We start from the raw sequence: 18848 nt of genomic DNA on the forward strand, positions 1-18848 counted from the left end.
GTTACCATCATCAAAAATGGACCCAATATTCAGTTTGTAACTCTATCATTACATGAAATTGAAAGACAAATTTATTTCTTTAAAATTCATGTAAAAATTAGTCAAAATTTGGCAGTGTCACTATTTCCATCATTATTTTCATATTTAGAGGAGTATCAATAGATTTACTGATTGAAATATTAATGGAAATAATGATGAAAATAGCAAGCTGTTATTCCTTGTCGATGGCCCCCGTCACTCTCATTTCTCTATTTTAAACTTTCAAGCTCTCCAAAGTTTCCATCTTCAGTTCCAGCACACCTACACACTTCAAGCATCCACAACAAATCTTGAGAGGGCTCCCATTCTCAAAAAATAAGAGATATCTTCTCCAAGGTGACTTTTGTGAAGCATTTTGCATTCCTGTCTTTCTCTCCCTTTCCTCCTCTTTTTCTCTCCCTTTCTTCCTCCCTGTCCCTTTCTCTCCCTCTCTCTCATATTTAGCCTCTCTCTCCTTTATCCATCATTCATCTCCTCTCATGCATCCATCCTATCCATCTCATGTCCTATTCCCCTCATTATTGCATGCCCATCCTTGATATTTGGCCATCCCATGCAGCATCAATATCCCCTTCTTTCTTCCCTCATCCTTTTTTTGCTCCTTTATTTATGCTTACTCCTTCTCTCTTTCATGTTTTTGAGATTTTAACTATTTGCAAACACATTTTTATATATTTTTAGGGAGGAGAGGGAGAGAAGAGGAGGCCTCCTCTTTAACCTCCTCTTCTCCCTTGGGTCTATGCTTTTGTTTTTTATGCTTCGTTGGGAAATGCACCTTTGGAATGTAGGATGTCAAGTGGTGATGGCTTAGCAGGGAGAAAAAGGGTTTTCTCTATCACGTCGCATAGTAGCCAGGTATGAAAGTTACTTGTAGGTTTGAACCCCTCCAAAGGAAGAACCTCCTATGAGAATTCAAAGAGTAGGAGTAGAGCAAAGAGAGAGAAGCAAAGGTAGAAAACTTGCCTCTGTCCTTATCTCTCAAGGGACCACCTCGACTAAGGAGAGGGAGAGTTCACATTATAGATACACTTTCACGACAATTGGAAGTACTAGTGCAAAAGTTGATTTGGAAGCTTCCACTTCTATACCCTACTCCTTTGATGCCTAGAAGCACATAATCATGGATTCACAAGGTAGAAGGGCATCAACCACATGCACCAGCTTTGTAGCTTAGCATTCAAGAGAGTCATGGAGGACTTTTGGCACTAGCTTGATAAGACAAAGAAAGGATTTGTGGTTAGTGTATTCCCAGTGTCAGATGAGGATAAGTTTGACTCTTGGTGGATGTTGTACGAAATTCTCAAGTCCTTAATTAATTAAGGATCAAATTAGTAAGGCCTCAAGACATGGACAAGGCAAGCTAGCTTGGGCTCATTAGGATGATTGGGCGAAAGCCAAAAAGGAGGTGAAGAATGAGCCCAAGAAGTTCCGACCAACAATGAGGGCATCTAGGATGACTAAAGTGGTCTAACCCCACTTGGGCTCAGAAGGCATACCTTCATCTAGGAGAGATCTAGGATGGCTAAAGTGGTCAGGAGGCATACCTTCATTGAAGGGTTTGCAAGTTAACTCCTCATTGTCTTTGTTTAGTATGTTTGTCTTCTTTTAGCATCCAAATCACTTGAACTAACATGTATTCTTCTATATGCTAGTCTATCAAAATGGGAAGGAGTTGTACAGATGAAGAGTATAGCTATGTGTACCAAAATGTATTACAAAGGCACTCTTTGAGATGCTAGCAAAAAGGAGGAGCTCGCCCCCTTTTTTTATATAAGCTATTCAAACTAGACATATTTAATTTTAATCAAATGCTTAAATTGAACATGTAGAAGATGTACTAATCTCTTAAATGCGTGCTTGGCTGAACAACTTTGAGATATGGAGGAAACCTTCAATGAGGCTCCTAAGGGAGAATCTGGAGGGGCAACTGGAGGGGGAGATGATGCTGATGATAAATGTGGTGGCTATGGGGAAGGAGGTGACAAAAACAAGGGCTTAACTTGGACAACGATGATGACAATGAGTAGTGGGCTAGGAAGTAGGGATATTTTTGTATAGATACAAACAATCTTGTATGAACAATGTAGTACAAACAATGCAATAGACACAATGTCAATGGCGTACAACAATTAACCACAAAAAAGTATAATGGGAAGATTAGGGCAAGGTGAGGGGAAGGCCAAGCCCTTATTTTCCCAAAAAAAGATTTTGTGAAAACAAAAGAGCGTCAATATTTCTGCCTATAGAACTCAGGTTTTTTTTCCCCAAAAAAGAACAACATCATTATTAACATGCCAATTTTTTTCCCACTTGACTGCATACAAAAACTCACGAAGACACACTCAAGAGAGGTGAATAGCGGAATGAGATGGAACATTGTTTGATTAAATTTTGCCCAAATTTACCATGCAGTATTTTAGTTTGTCATGCAATAGGATGGATGATAGAATGCCATGTAGCAAAAGAGAGCAATGTGATCTAAGTTAATACTACTGCATAATCACCTTGCAGTATCATGGAATATTTCATGTTATATTGTGCATATCACTGATATAATGTGATTGGTTGATACTACTACAGAATCACCTTGCAGTATCATGGAATATTTCATGTTATATTGTGCATATCACTGATATATTGCATTGTATATCTTTAACCTTTCAACCATGGTCAAAAGGGGGAAAAAATGAGGACACGTGGCAGCTTGGAGGAGAAGATCCTGCCACATGTCACAAAGAAGGAGCTTTTGGATGGAGTCTTGGAGAGGGGAGAAGGTGGAAAGACAAGAGGCATGCTTTGAGTGGGGAGAAGGTGGAAAGACAAGAGGCACCTTTGGGAGAAAGGAGGAGATAGAAGGTCAATGGAATGGACGAGATTGAAGCTCAGCTTTAGGAGGAAGGAGGAGATGGAAGGTCAATGGAATGAAACCAGGAGGTGGAAGGTCTAAGAGCCATGGGTTAAGACTTAGACAAAATTCCAAAAGCCAATCCAAGTTTCTGATGATCAACAGCACGCATCATGACTTTATGAAATCTTGAAGAGGACTCAAGGTGAGTTGATTAGCAATTTAAGAACCGATCAATGCATGTGCCAAAAGCAGCTTTGAGTGTTTAAAGCATGCATTTGTTTTGGCCTTGGCCATTTCCAAATTACTTTTTAGTTTATCAGTTTCCTTGATTCTAGCAAATCTTTGCATGTGCAAAGCATGGGTTCAGTACTCGTTCTTACTATGTAATGTCTATACATACCATATGATATGTGGTTGATCAACTATTTCCTTTACCCTCTTATTAAAATGGCCTTTTTTGAAATTTGAACACTTTGTATATATTTAAATATGATTAAATCATATATTTTAAATTAAAAATGTTCTTTTGGAAACCTTGCACTAGCGTTGCAACAAAGTAAAGGTGCTCGTATTTCAATTTCAAAAAAGCAATGAGCATGCTTGTAGGTTTGTGGCATGGTCCATAATGATTTGGACACCATTTTTGGGCCCCACCTTATCAATTTCTCCCCAATCTCTTCTACCTTTATTTTGCTATGTGTGTGATAAATTTTATCTCACAACTTATGTCATAGCACTTTCAAGAAGGCTTTTTGTAGGGGAGATACAATCATCACCTTCATCCCTCCATTTAGCATGATTGCAATCACTAAATCCAAGTCATCAATGTTGGACTCCTTCACCCATCAATGTTGGACTCCTCCACCCATCTCTTCATCTCATTGCATATTGCATCTAATATTCACATCACCTTCATGGCATGGTAGGATGAGTTGGACAAAGAGCAACATTCATACACCCATGTAACATGATTGCAATCATTAAATCAAAGTTAGCGCTAAAATCCTTCACCCATTGCCTTCATCTAATGCACGTTGCATCTAATAATATCATATTCATGGTATGGTATGAAGACATCACAAGGTTTTCAAAATACCTCCTTACATTATATTTTGCCTTGTGAGGTCACAAACCAAACTCAAAGCTTATCTTGAGAAATATACAATATTTGCAATGTCATTTTGGAGTTCATTCTCCCTTAGGGATTCTATGATTTGTTTGCCTTTTTGAATTGGAGTAAGAGACCCTAATGAGAAATTTGATTATTCTTAGTACTCACCCTCTACTTGGAAACTCTATGTTTAATGCTTTGATAACTCAAGGTAAGTCACAATGTGTAATTGACCCTGCACAATTATAGAGCTTCTATTCTAACACATCTATACTTTCTTAAATTGCACCCGGTCCTATACATGACCAATTCCATGTCTTCATCCATTTTCCATTCCCAATAGTTAGTAGTAGCCATTTTATAAGTCTGGTGGATGTAATCTTCATGCACATGTTCCATGAATTCCCAATAGGGGTCAGCTCTAGTAGATAACTACTTTACTTAGCGTATGATCCCTTATATCTTGAGATACTAATGAGGGCTCAAAGGTTGATTAAGCCATGGTACCTCCCATACACACTACACACCAAATATTCCTTCCATACAAAAGCATTCTAGATTCAAAAATACTAATTGCATTAGATTCAAATCGCATCATGTCACTCTAAAGGCACTTTATCAACTCTACCCTTGCATTATGGCTTAGGTGATTGAATCACTATAAAATATTTTAGATTCTTTCCTTTCTTGATTTTATTAAACTTAGGGCTTAAGAGACTTTGAAGCCTTTGGTTGAGACAACTTTGATCCACACCGTTGGATGAAAGACTTTCTGTACTCTTAAGCGACATAGTGCAAAATTTAACCACCTAGTCTACACAAAGTGACCCACTACTCTACATCAAATTAGTAATGGTGTGAGATGCCATGGCCGAAATTGTCGAAAGAATGACAGATCCCACCTTTGCTCCCCCATCCATTGATGGTCGAAAATCGGGCGGCAATCAATGGCAACGGGTCAAAAATCGGAGAAACTGGCGACCATCCTACTCGAGAGAGGCAGTCAAAATTGCCGAGAAATTGACATGGCAACGCCACCCTAATCCGTCTAAGGTCGAAAATTGGGGGGTGACCTGCAACAACGGGTAAGAAACCAGTGAAACCGACAAGATTAACCTATGAGTTGTAGCACTCGGGAGGATTCCCTCCTCCATCCCTTTCTAATGCCAAGCGCTACAAGCTGCAACTGATGCGCAAAGAGGCCTGCAGGCCGCCCTCCACGCATGGATTCCTTGAACCGCCCTCCACGTGCCTTTCCTTCTCATACTTTGCATTTTCAATGTTTTCCATTGACACCAGCTCTTATTTTGCATTGTCAATCGATTTCCATTGACACCATTGCTCGCCCAACTCGTCGATTAGTGTGCTTGTCACCTTGGAACAACACCCCTCCGCTCTCCAGAAATCCTTCACCCACTACACTCACATCATGGTAAGCATTCGCCAACATCACTACGACGTTCGAATTCATTACTTGCTGTGAGCTTCGAGCTCTCAAGAAGCTTATATTTGTTCTTTGTTCATCTGTATATTATTGACGCAGGTCCTGCACGTAACATATCGCGTCGACTACAAGGAGGTGCGATTTTTATCTTTGAGCTCGTATCTCGCTCCCAAGACGCCCCATATGCATATGAATTCCTCGTGCTAAACTGTGACTGTGGTTCTTTGCGTTCAGGAATATATTCTGAACCGCCATAGTCTCAAGCTCTTCACGTGCAGATGGCTACCAGCAAATCGGAAAATCAAAGCATTGGTTTTTCTTTGTCATGGCAAGTTTCCCGTACAGCTTTCACAAGAGAGCGCATTGTTAACGACAATTTTCTTTTCAATGCTTGATCCAAAGGTTGCTCTTAAGTCGTCTTACTTATACATTGCGCAGGTTACGGCATGGAATGTAGCGTGTCCATGAGCGGTAAGATCGTCTTACATCCCTCTAGCTCGGTCTAACAACAGCGCTTCGCATTTAATTTTGTGAAAGAAAGCCTTGGCAGCGTGTCCTGCGGGGGATGCAGTCAGCTGAGCCTCTGCTCTGAATCGTGTGCAGGCATTGGAATCCGACTTGCGGAATCAGGCTATGCAGTGTTCGGTATAGACTACGAAGGTCATGGCAAATCAGAGGGCCAACGTTGCCTAATCAATAATTTCAGCGACGTGATCCACGACGTTATTGATTTCTCGAAGAACATCAGAGGTACGATAGAAGACAGTCGAAAAACAATGCACGCACTCGCAAATCGATAGGGTAAATACATTAGAGCTACTTTCAGACGGTGAATAGAAGTTATTAAGGAAGACGGAGAACTCTCACAACCATCCATATCTAAGCAACTCGCTCACTTGTGTACTAGCCGCTGACCAATTGATCGATTTCTTTTCATCCTTCGTGATTCCATTAATTGCAGATAGCGAGGAGCACAAAAATAGAGCACGATTTCTCTTAGGAGAGTCTATGGGAGGAGCAGTGGCGCTTTTAGTTCATCGCGTGGAACCATTAATGTGGAATGGAGCGGTCTTGGTTGCTCCTATGTGCAAGGTAAAGTAAATAAACGCCTATTTTGATCAGTGGCGCGAGGCCCGCGGGCGGCAGGCGGAAGGCTTACTAGTGTCGAGCGATACTAAGTGTAATCCTCTGTGGCTGCTCCTAGCAGATTTCAGAAAAGCTAAAACCCCACAAAATGGTGACCTACATCTTAACACGGCTGGCCAGAGTGATTCCTGCCTGGAAAATTGTACCGTCCAAAGATGTATTCGACACTGGGTTCCACGACCCTTGGAAGCGCAAACAGGTCATACGAACAAACAGCTGCATTTTTATTCGTATTTTTGGTTGGACAAATATGTATTGAGGCTAGACGCAGCTGGCAATATGAACGTCAGTAAAAGTTGGTTTTCCCGGCTTTGCAGATCCGGTCGAACCCCTACATATATCAAGGGAGACCCCGTCTTAAGACGGGTCTGGAATTGCTTAACACAAGCTTGGAGCTGGAGCAGCGTCTTGATGAGGTAAATGGATATTGTGAGACGTCGTTCTACGCATCCTTTAAACCTTTTTATTTATGCTCAGTGCCTGCGCTCGACTGCTTCCATCTGACGATATGATGGATGATTGGGGTTCATCCCGCCAGGTGAGCTTGCCATTTCTGGTACTCCATGGCGAAGACGACGCCGTGACGGATCCCGAGATCAGCAAGTATCTTTACCAGACAGCGAAAAGCGACGACAAGACGCTACAGGTGTATCCGGGGATGTGGCACGGATTAATTTCCGGAGAACCAGAAGAGGCCACAGATCGAGTATTTAACGACATTGTGGGCTGGCTAGATGCCAGGAATTTGAGGAGCTGGTCATGAATCACTCAAGAAGTTTGACGTTGTCTGACTGCGCAAACAACAGCTTGCTAGAAGAAAAACTAGAAAACTCCCACCCACTTATACATACCACCATGAATGTGCAGACTAGACAAGAGTTAAGTCTCATCGGCAGCTCGCATTATCCTCTACACCCATACAATTCGTTTTTTTAACAATAAAGTTTCAATAATATAAGCTCCTTATAAGCTCTCACTATAAATTGGAGAGGGAGCGGTTTTGCAAGGCTTCGCTCTCACATGCTTGCCACCGGGATATCCGTTGGATGTGCCCTAGTTGTTAGCCCTTGTTTCCGAGATTCCCTAAGGAGTGTAAGGGGTTGACCTCTAAGAAGCAAGTTGGTTATTTTTTGACAACGCGTTCCTTCTCTTGTACTTACCTTCCTTAGCTCCTTTCTGCAACTGTTTTAATTTTCCACCATTAATAGAAGCTTCTTGGAGAGGGAGCCAAACTATTCTCGGGGGCTTTTGCTAAAATTCTAAAGTAACTAGAGCTTTGATGGGAGATGACTAAAAAGATAAGAGGATGTATGGAAGCAATCACATTAAAGCGTTGTAAAAATACTCTTGGGAGGTTGGTTACTCAAAGAGCACATCCACCTTCTCTCTGCATACCAAAGCTAGATAATGTATTCATTACATTTATGGACATTCTCATTTGATTTTGATTTTTTATAAATTGTCAATTATTCAATCAAGTAGAAACACAGCTTCAAGAGCTAAGACCAAAGCGAAGCGTTAACTTAGAACCTTATCATTAATATAAAATTTACCTTTTTTGCCCCTCAAAAAAATCACTCGCTCGTGTTCCCATCCGAATCACGTCTACATGCACGCATATTGACAACAACCAAATCCAAAGGAGGCCATAAATACAAAATGCACAAGAGATTTATTAAGACTGAGAGAATGTACTAGGCCCCCACTTGAAAAGACTTTGAATGATGAAGGCTGCCTTAGAGGGGACTTAGGGATGGAGATGGCTGCAACGGTGACAGGCCATGCCCTATGCACAGGTAACCTCTTCCTACCCTCAAGCTAGAGAGATGTGACGAAGAGAATAAAGTGAGTACTTAGTATCTTTCTATTGTTATTTTTCCCAAGGACATAATAAGAACACACACATAAGGTTTGGGCTCAGACAAGAGTAAACTTTAATCACTAAAGTACTTCGTACCTTTCTGTTGCAATCTTTCTCAAGGAAATAATAAGAACACACATATAAGGGAGATATAAGGTTTGGCCTCAAAGCCTAGAGTAAACTTCAATCACTAGATAGCTATAAAAGACTAATGCAAATGTATCTTAAGAAGGGTAGTGATGAAGCATGAGAAACATTCAATCTAAAGGGAATCTCATCAATGTGCTTTAGAAGGACATTCCTCTTCAAAAATAACATACGAAAAAATCATTCAAGTAGGATTATGGTGGTGCATCCCATGTTATATGATTGTTAAAAGTATGACAAAGAGTGTGATGTTTGTCAGGAAACAAGTAGACCTTTATTGTAGGATCAGATGCATTTACACCTAAGGCATCCTTGGAAAGAAAAATGGGGGTTGGAATTCATGGGCCGATTCAAAGAGCTAGTCTAAGTAAGTATATTGTCGATGCAATAAATTATGCCACTAAAGGGATTGAAGCAAAGGCTTCAAGAGACAACAACCACCCTAGGCTAATAGCCTATCCCCTAGAGTCCCCCTTAACATAGGGAGAGGGAGAGGGAGAAGCATAGGGATAGGTAGAGGGAGAGGGAGAGGTAGGGAGGAAGGGAGGAAATACAGAAAGAGAGGGAGAGGTAGAGAGAAAGGGAGAGAGGGAGAGAGGAAGGGAGAGAGAGAAGGGGCAAGGAGGAGAGAGGAAGGGGCAAGGGGGGGAGAATTTTATTTTTATTGTTTTTATTTTTATTTTTAGGGCAATGGACCCTTATATATAAAGTGCATTACTAAATGTCATTTTCACATTCACTGCTCGCACTCCTACTTCTCACAACCTTCTTTGTCATCCCCAGCATCCTTCTTTTTCATCTTCCCAAGCATCCTCCCACACTCATGGCTTCCCCTAGGGAAGCCTTTGACCGTTGGATTTCATCTACTCATTCTTATGCCTTAGCAAACTAGATTTACCCTATCTTCTGCAAGCCACTCGATCTCGAATCACACTTGAGATCTTTCCTTCCTACCCATAATCCCTCACTTCAGTTTATTGATAGACTTCTCCATGGGCAATCTGTCATAATTGGATATTTGGAGCTCTCAGCTTGACCAGAGCACTAACTTCAAAAAGACTCTTGGTAGGGCCATGGAAAATGTCCCTCTGTGCGCACACTACTCCCCTCGCGGATGTTGCATCTCCTCCCATTCATTTGATAGAGAGAGATGCAGCCCTTGGCATTCTCTTCACAACTAGCAAGTTTGATGAGGATGTCGAACAATAGCTCGAGGGTCCTTCTACATCCACCAATTGTGGAGCAAGTCCATCCACAAGTCATGGGGATAAGGCAAGGTGAACCTAGACATAGAACCTGAGGAGCATGTGATAGACCTAGCCGAAGAGCAAGTTGAGAGCCAAGTCATCCTATAGGACTATTTAGGTCATGCATACCCATCCTCCACCTATGATCTTGATGAGACAGCAACAAAGCCACATCTCACATTGAGTGATCCAATCACTATTGAGGGTGAGGAATGCCTTACCCTCTTAGAAGTGATGAAGGAAACCAGTAGTCTTCGAGAGGATGAGGTGTTATGCCAGCTAGCAAATGACACCTACAAGGATGTCATTGAATTTAGTTCTCCCATCGATTCAAAAGTCAATGAGATAGCATGCTATGATGACTCTAGCCTCAGTGATTTAGAGGCCATCCATCTCACATAGAAAGCGATCGAGGATGTAGAGCTGGATGAGATGAGAACATGAAGGTAGCTAATACTATTTTTGTTTGGATTATTTTTATGTTGCACTATGTTGTTTGTTCTATACTATGTTTCACTAGATTACTTTTCTAATTGCATTGTGTCGTTCCTTTCTACACTATGTTTGACTGCATTATTTTAATATTGCACTACGTTGTTTCTTTCTAACATTTTGTTGGACATTGTGGTAGTTTTCAAATATGATAGCCTTATTTTGAGGTCAAGTGGGAGTAGAGAGAGGTCTTGATCAACTAGCTAGCCTTTTGCATGTTGTCTTCTACAAAGATACTATTTATACCCAACAATTGAGCAATGATGGAGAGGCTACTATTTGTTTCTTCAAGTGTCTATCATAGTCTCTTGCTCTAGTCATCAAATCAATTGGAAGGAAGACAAGGTTATTTTGATGCTAGTATGAGGAACGACAATATTGCCCTTTCCCCTTGCAAGGACTGGATTGGCACTAGTGCCAATCTACTCCTAGAAAGATGAGAATGGCACTAGTTCCAATCCTCCTTTGCATAGAAGTGCAATTTTTCTATTTCCAATGCAAAAATGACACTTGCAAGGTGGAAATTAGCACTAGTGCCAATCTACCCTTGCCAAAAGGAGATTGGCAATGCTTCCAATCTCCACAACCACGTTGGGTACCCTTCAATGCATTTATTGCATGTGCGGAGTTACCATTTTGCTTCTTCTAATTCACCCATCGTGTGCCATTTCTTAACTTCTCACCAGGCTCTGATTGTGTGAGCTGCGAGCTAAGGTGGTTTCATTGCTAGCATAGGTGGATTCATTGGTAGTAGGGTGTTATCATTGAGGAACGATGACCAAAGACAGCTTCAAGGAGTAGAAGAAGGATCTCAACTCGGGGATCACAAAGTCTGATTTTACTTCATCCATTTGTTCAATAAGATCTCAAGACATTACTTACTTCAATCATAAATGCATTATCGCCACAGCTTGTTTTCAATGTTCTTGATCCATCTCACCACCCTCTTCTCAATTCTCATGATCAGAGGGTCCAAACATGAATGCTCCAAGTAATCAGTGCACATAAATATTGCCATGACTTTCAGGTGATGGAGAGCCTTATATGTGGACGTGCAATAAAAGAGAGGCATCCCCATCATCGCAGAGTACCTAGGAGGAGGTGTAACTTGTGATGCTCATCACATGATGAATCTGCTTGGAATGACATAGTTAGCATGGGAGATGATTTGATATTTTTGGTTTTTCGTGTATCTTGTTTCGGTACACAGATGAAAGCTAGACGGACTTAGAATTCCCAAAGGAAAGCCCAATTATAAGTTTGGCTTCCAAGGCTAATGCCCATTCAATTCTAGCCATGGTTGCAGACTTGAATCTCACAACCTCATTGTATTTAGGCACTGACGCATTTGACAACGAGGCCAAAGACCTCTTGCAACTTGCTGTCGATGGCATGGTGTCTCCACATAAGGAATTGCGAGCTAGCAAGACAAAAATCTACTCTTGAAATAAGCTACTATGGAGGGATTTTCTAGATTGAGCTTTGACTCTATGGGCTTTGCATATCTTGATTCCTCATTAATCGAACAAGTTTTGAAAGACGCAAAAATACAAGAAGTTGAAGAGTTAAGAAGTACTCGTGATGATGGTCTGAGTCAAAACCTAATTTAAATATGTTTAATGGATTGGCTCAAGCTCATCATCAGCCATGGCAATTCAATTTGTAGATAAACTATGTCAAATGTCATGCCACTTGTGACTCTCCTCAGAGATCTTACTAAGGTGAACGCGGGTTGAGATTTGATAGGAATGTGGCCCGTGGCTTGCCACGGGTTACACACTTATTATAATTAAGGTGTTTATGTAACACCACTTAGTCTAAGGTTCATGAGATCATTCTCACTCATTGAGAATGTATTTAACAAATTTATGGTTCTATGTATCTAGTGAATGGAGTTGATATCTTTTGTGAATGAGAATGTAGTCTTTTCCCAATATTTCTCTTGTTTTCCCATGCAGAATGGCTATGATCTCTCCAAATACTACCAAGCTAGGAAGTGGGATTTTCCTAAATTATCCAATATGATCTTTACAAGCTTAGTACTATCCCAATTTATATGTCATTGGTGTCCAATGTCACTGGCTCACTATTGACATATGACTTGTGACTTTCATTTCAACCATCATCTTGATGTTTATTTTATGATGTATCTTAATCATGATACATGAAACTTTAGTGATGATACCTATGATGATTGGCCATCATGATTTTGAGCACTTTCTAGCATTTAAGAATTTTGATCACTTTTTAGTACTTTTAGTATGTTTTATGCACTTTTGAAGCGTTTTTAAAGCACTTAGTTTGAGCACTTTCAAGCACTTTTTAAGCGTTTTTCAAGAATAATTTAGAACTTTCAATATGTTTTATGCATTTTAGATGCTTTTAAGCACATTTTAAGCCCTTTTTAGCACTTATAGTATGATTTATGTATTTTTGATGTAATTTTTATATAGTTTAAGTACTTTTTGAGAACTTTTAGTACATTTTACACACTTCTAAGCTTGTTTTACACTTTTTTGAGAAATGGGAGTATATGCATTAAACCTCTAATTTGTGCCTACATAAACACTCATAGGCTTCAATCTTGATCCACATCATACACTGCAACCAATCTAAACAGACAATGAAAGGCATTGCCACTAGATTTCTCTATGAGTGGAGAGCAACAAGGCAAGCATGTCTATTACATATTATACAAAAAGTGTGCTATACAATATTATAGAAAATGGCATCAATTATATCTCCATTGATGATGGAAGTTTAGCTATTCCGTAGATTCTGTGACTCTTTTCAAATCTCACAATGTTGTGTTGAGGGATTAAAGCCATAATTTTGCATTAATTGAAGGACTAAAATACATGTTGTATTGCACATATTCAATGTCATTTATAAAGTATGCAGTTAATCAAATGTGCTAATAGAATTTGGACTCCATGGAACATCATGCTCTTATGGATGTGACATATGCATTGTTTAGACTCGGTTCCTCATTTTCACATCCTCAAAAAGGTATGCAAAAGTGTAATGGGTCTTTCAAGGTCCATATTTCATGGAAGACTAGTTGGATCTACCTTCCATGCACACAAATGTATCATGCGAAAATGTAATGATTGCAGTGTAAGAAAACTATCATTGTGCCAACATGAGATTGCAGAGGAAGTAATTGCAAGTCTATATAAAGGCATTTGAAGGCGAGCATGATGGGGCAGAAGATGTTATAAACAGGGCATCTGCCCATGAACAATTGAAGGAAAACAATTAATACATAGCATACTTGCTAAATTACACTTTGTTTCTTACAATCATGTGGGTTAGCAATTGATGTATTATGCTAGGATGTGTATCAAGATCCTAGTTTGCCTTGGCTAAGACAAGGTCTTGTTTTACAATTTGTTGGTTGTCTATGATATTTTTTTCCCGCTTTACTTTCTTTACTGCAAATATGCAAACATCTAGATAAATGATATCTTCATCTAGAAAACTACAAAATATAATATTTGCTATGATGACTTACTTTTCCTCTCAACATTGGGCATTCATGCATCTTGTTCCCTATGTGCAATGTTGACATTATTTCAACAAGAGAGGTTTCAAGGGTTAATAAACCCCTTTGCTAGCAAAACGAGTGCTAAGGATTGCACGTCTCCTAGGACTCTTTCTGAAACCATGGAAAATTAACACGATGTTGTTATCCCTTGTGACCTAAGGGTATTAATCTAAAGTCCTCTCTCTCTCTCTCTCTCTCTCTCTCTCTCATGTGTTCCTTTTATCATGAGTTATAGGTACTATACAAAAGTATAATATATATGTAAAATAGTATCCTTTCACCCAAAGATGTAGGTAGCAATATACAAAACTATTGTGTGTGTTCGTCCTATCATACATCTATCTTTAACTATGTATTAACATGACTTAAACTCCACTTTTAAGCGTTAGCCATAAAGGTTTAACATAAGCCCTGTAACTCCAGGGCAACAAAAATCCTTGCTAACTGTTATAAGTCCAGGGATTTAAGCTATTAAAAGATTAATGAAACCCTCCAAAAGGTCGGTGAGACTTGCATTGAAACATCTAAGTACTAATCAGTCCCCAATGATGTAATCTTCATTGGCAATCACTGTACTAGGCTCTACAACGACGACAAAGATGACAAGGCGCTGCTGGGCGAAGGATTACGCTGGCAATGGAAAGGGCAAGCCTAACGGTGACAAGTCCAAGAAAGACGACTATGATGACGAAGACACTTCCAAGAGGAAGCAGAAGAAGAACAGCTTCTACTGTGATACGCCAGAACATTTTGCAAAGGACTGCAGAAAGAAAAAGGCGGATCGGAAAAAGAAAAGGAAGGAGTCCGACTAAGATTCAGAGGGAGAGGCCAAAGCAAATGTGGTAATCGAAGAGTTGTTCTTGGTGACATCACCGAGTGTTACCGAGGTCAGATATATTGACCAAGAAATCACGGTGAGGATGTCTGTGGGTCAACGAGGAGTTAGATGCCTTTGTGAAGGTGAAGGACAGCATGGAGCGCTTGGTACCTTCCAAGTGTGTGGCTGTTGACACTAACACGAGGGTGGATTCCATGGAGGGCCCTAGGGTCTCATGGGTCTCATGGTCAGATGTATGCTGTACTTCAGAAGGGGACAGCACAGAATTACATAGGCTTTTGGTGGGTGCCTCGATGAGGTACAGGGTTTGCTTTCAGAGCAAGCACATAGGCAGTACGACAGTCTGGTATGTACTTGATATTCTGCATTTGAGGGCATGGGGGGGAGTGAACCTAGGCAAAAAAGATAAGGGAGGGGGCTGCCACATGAGCAGCACCTCACAGGGAAAGGACAGCCATAAGGGGCCGCCAGCCTGTCAAAGGTGCCTCAAGGGCTGTCTGTACGGGCTGGAACAGGCCCCGAATAGTGGCAGACAGGTGGTGCAACTATACGGCTGCAGTACGGCTACATGGCGGGGGTTTGTGGGCAGGTATGAAGCCTGCAAGAGGGCTGTCTAGCAGCAGCCCAAAAGGGCCTGGCTAGGGCCCTTATATAGGGCTGGTTGGACCAGCCAACCAGGTCGGCCAGCAAGCAGACTGGTCAGCCAGTCTGGTCGGCGAAGATGAGGCTGGCTGGTCGGTCCATTCAAGGGGGCCTTGAGCCCTATAAAAGGAGGGCAGCAGCAGCAAGCCGACCCTTGGACCTACACACAGGAGGAGAAGAAGGACAGAGAGTCTACATTTGCTCGAGGTGGAGCAGGTGGGCTCAAAGATCTAGAAGTGTCATGCTTGTAGTAGAAGGACCTTTTGGTATTGTATCCTATCCTAGTTTCTGGACGGACGGAAATATTCTATATTTGTCTCTGAGCATTGTCTATTTACTGGCTTGCACTTCTATGCACATAAGTTAAGAAGGGTGAATCCCGTAATGCATTTAGGGGAGGACATAGTCAATTTTTCTAAAGGCCATGCTATTTTTTTGGTGGGGGGCTTTCAAAGCATGAACGGGCTCCAAACAGGGCATCATAGCGATGGAGGGCTATGGAGAGGAAATGGAGGACAATGAGGAAAGCAGGGCCTAGAAAAGAGCATCAGAGGATACATGAGAAATCACCCACATGGGGAGACAACTACTCACCTTATGCGGATGCTTTGGACTGCAGATATGTAGCAACAGCCCGTTACACATACAAAACCCCCCAAGGGTCAAGCAAACCTACATAAGCTGAAGAAAATGGATGCAAGAAGGATTCCACACAAAGAGATGGAGGCTACAAAAACCACCGGATGGTACAAAGAGGGGAGAAATAGATGAAGCTACGTGGCATACAGGCTGCAGATATCCCAAAAGACAAGGGAGAAATCAGAGATCTGATCATGCAGAAAATGACACAAAAATAATGGCAAGACTCAAGGACAAAAATGCCCGATTTTGCAGATCAAATGGCATTGATTTAACCAGCCCTCATGAACTAGAGGTGGAAAGCGGCAGGTGGGAAAGAAAGAAAGTCCCAAGGGATGCAAGATTCTGGAAAAGCTGCCCCACAGGGAACATAGGAAATGAACACCACGTGCTCTTGCAGTGTCGCGAGCCTATGCACGCATCAGGAGAAAATACTGCAGCAGCACCGATAGCCTAAAAACTCTCTTGGAACAACCAGCCAAGCAGATGGGAGGATATTTAAAGGCAATTTTGGGACTCTCTCTCTCTCTCTCTCTCCCTCTCTCTCTCCCCTTAAAGAATCATTGGCTAAGGCTGCAACATTAAGGCCCAATTCCTTGCCATATACGACTGATATGGAGCTATTGGCTAATCCTAAGATCACTCCCTCCGCCCCCCCCCCCCCCCTCTCTCTCTCTCTCTCTCTCTCTCTCTCTCAACGGACCAATGCCCAAGACAGCTATGTTGCAGGTAAGATGTAGGATATTTCATTTTGGCAAGCCCCACAATGATTAACTAAGAACCTAAAGAGCGAGAATGTATTCTCTTCGATGCTGCAAGTTCAATATTATGTTGCATTGATCCTCTCTATGATCTATTCTCTATGTGAAGTTGAGCACCAACTAGATCAAAGTATATCAATTTGTATGTGGGCCCTCTGCAGGTATGTGAAAGCTGAGATAAACGCGAGTTTTTAGCTGTCATAATTGGGTTTGTAGCTATATATATGGATTAACTTGTTTGCATAATATGGTCGCGCAGGCCCTGCAGGGCATACTTTCCTTTTTCTAGGATCCTTTCAATGGGACATGTTTTGAGCTTAGAGATTGGAACTAGCTTGATGTGATTATACAAGGTTCTAGAAACCTGTTCAGAATTAGCTATGCTTTTGAGTCCTTGTCGTGTCATTGATCCTCTTTCTTTGAATTTGTGAATGCTCGTGTAATGACCCTCAAGTAGTGACGCATGGTGAGATACTCACTTTATTGCCTTAAATGGGATTAAATTTAAGAAGCAAAGAACGGTGGTAGATACATCTGCTGTTATACCGATTGATGCATTTATGAATAATCCAAATGCTAACCATTATTGAAGACCCATACAGGCGCTGCATTCAAATCTTCCGCACGCTATCCACATGCGAAGAAAAATGTCACAATTTGGTAAGACAACTCATTATGTATATTTCCAGAAATATGGGGTAAAAGTTACCTGAAGAAATTCAAAGTAACCAAGCCCATCATGTGTCCAATATCCCCAGACATCCCCAAAATGTCCAGGCCTTTCCTCCCAAGGCCCTATGGAGTGTCTCCATTGAAATGAATTTCTCAACCATTCACCCTCAACAAAACACCCACCTGTAGAAGCTACGGATATTTAGATACCCACAGCGACATTGAAACACAATATAATGGCCTTTGGCAAAAAAGAGAGAAGAAAATCAGAAGGAACGAAAGAACCTGGAAATCGAATGAACTGTGGTTCCAAGTCCTCAAGCATAAGGGCAAGGTCATTTCGGAAACCATGGTTCTGCGAATATCAACTATGTTAATAGTTAACATGTAGACCTTCATTGAAAGAACACACAACATAAGAGCTACATGCAAGTACAGTCATGCATGCTCGAGCCTCATTTCGACTAGAATAACCCATCTGCGGTAGGCAGCAAGACTTAGGAATAGCTATTTGAGCTACCTTGTAAGAGAGTCAGCATGTATTCATAAGTTGGAGGGGAAACATATAATACATCAACGGAACTGCATACGAAAGTGCTATATTCAAGTCGAGCTTTGAGGCTTCCACCTATAGAGCCCAAAAGAGAGTTGAGACTCATATGATATGGCACGTTGTTATGACCCCCCATTCCTTCACACTATGATGCTAGATTTTTTCACCATAGCTTCAAATTAGCTCTTTGCCATTGTCATAAGACAATTGTTTGCTTGCTTGGAATATGCCATCTCAATAATGCCATAAAGCATTAAATTTGGATAGTAGCTCTCATGCCTCTTGTTCAGCTAGCCTAAGCATTTGAATTCTCTTTTTTTCTTTTTCTTTTTTTTTTCAAAGAAAGGAACCTTCTATTAATGCTTGAAAGATTTCATACAAGACAACAGCCCAGAAGGTGCTGAGTATGAAAAAACTGAAAAAGACTAAAAGAAAAACCGGCCTATTCTAGAGAAGCCCAACTCACTACCTAGGGGATCTCTGGAATTGGGGCTAACAGCCAAGTGGGGGGACTATACAGCTAGTGAATCCCTCACGGAGTGAAGATGTAGAAAACACCTGTAGGCCAAGCCTTGCAGAAACGAGCACACCTCTCAATAGTCGCCCTGGAGCCTAGAGTCCCGCACTCCCAGGTGGACCATAGAGTGTAAATGATATCCTGCCAGATGGCAACCAAGGTAGCCGAGGGTGGAACCGGGTGCTCTCCCATCACAAGACTGCACCCAGCCACCCATATGTTCCAAGCCGTGATGCTGGCTACCACCTCCCAAACACTGTCCTCCCTAGGAGAAGGAGGAGCTAGCGTGTCAGTGGGGACTGCCTCGTGGAGTGCAATCCTTTGAATGCTCTAACCCTGTATCC

The 18848-nt window shown here is 41.4% G+C and overlaps 2 protein-coding genes across 2 annotated transcripts; one reads left to right on the plus strand and one right to left on the minus strand.

Annotated features, from left to right (window-relative positions):
• The first annotated feature begins 807 nt into the window (after positions 1–807).
• On the plus strand, positions 808–11265 carry LOC147880993 (caffeoylshikimate esterase-like). Its single transcript, XM_087402187.1, has 10 exons — positions 808–823; positions 2806–2813; positions 5677–5770; positions 5881–5913; positions 6046–6192; positions 6404–6534; positions 6650–6787; positions 6906–7004; positions 7127–7336; positions 11170–11265. The coding sequence occupies exons 4-10, from the start codon at positions 5889–5891 to the stop codon at positions 11263–11265; spliced, it is 846 nt and encodes a 281-aa protein (XP_087258313.1). The 5' UTR covers positions 808–823; positions 2806–2813; positions 5677–5770; positions 5881–5888.
• Positions 11266–17284: 6019 nt separating this feature from the next.
• On the minus strand, positions 17285–18093 carry LOC147880994 (alpha-L-arabinofuranosidase 1-like). Its single transcript, XM_087402203.1, has 4 exons — positions 17955–18093; positions 17720–17789; positions 17472–17617; positions 17285–17389 (listed from the first exon to the last, which is right to left on the minus strand). Exons 2-4 carry the CDS (start codon positions 17757–17759, stop codon positions 17339–17341), a joined length of 237 nt encoding a protein of 78 aa, XP_087258329.1. The 5' UTR covers positions 17760–17789; positions 17955–18093; the 3' UTR covers positions 17285–17338.
• Between the last annotated feature and the right edge of the window lie 755 nt (positions 18094–18848).

This window comes from Dipteris shenzhenensis, chromosome 31 (assembly GCF_047967505.1).
Source record: "Dipteris shenzhenensis isolate YYH24624 ecotype China chromosome 31, Dip_SZ_1.0, whole genome shotgun sequence".
In the NCBI taxonomy this organism is placed as follows: Eukaryota; Viridiplantae; Streptophyta; class Polypodiopsida; order Gleicheniales; family Dipteridaceae; genus Dipteris; species Dipteris shenzhenensis.

Excerpts from the sequence above, each read along its gene's own strand:
- LOC147880993 (XM_087402187.1), top strand. The coding sequence starts at position 5,889 with ATGGAATGTAGCGTGTCCATGAGCG. Across the intron at positions 6,535-6,649 it reads TGGTTGCTCCTATGTGCAAG|ATTTCAGAAAAGCTAAAACC; the intron begins GTAAAGTAAATA and ends TGCTCCTAGCAG. Across the intron at positions 6,788-6,905 it reads ACCCTTGGAAGCGCAAACAG|ATCCGGTCGAACCCCTACAT; the intron begins GTCATACGAACA and ends CCGGCTTTGCAG.
- LOC147880994 (XM_087402203.1), bottom strand. The coding sequence starts at position 17,759 with ATGCTTGAGGACTTGGAACCACAGTTCATTCGATTTCCAG. Across the intron at positions 17,618-17,719 it reads ACAGTTCATTCGATTTCCAG|GTGGGTGTTTTGTTGAGGGT; the intron begins GTTCTTTCGTTC and ends TAGCTTCTACAG. Across the intron at positions 17,390-17,471 it reads GTTACTTTGAATTTCTTCAG|CGTGCGGAAGATTTGAATGC; the intron begins GTAACTTTTACC and ends GCATGTGGATAG.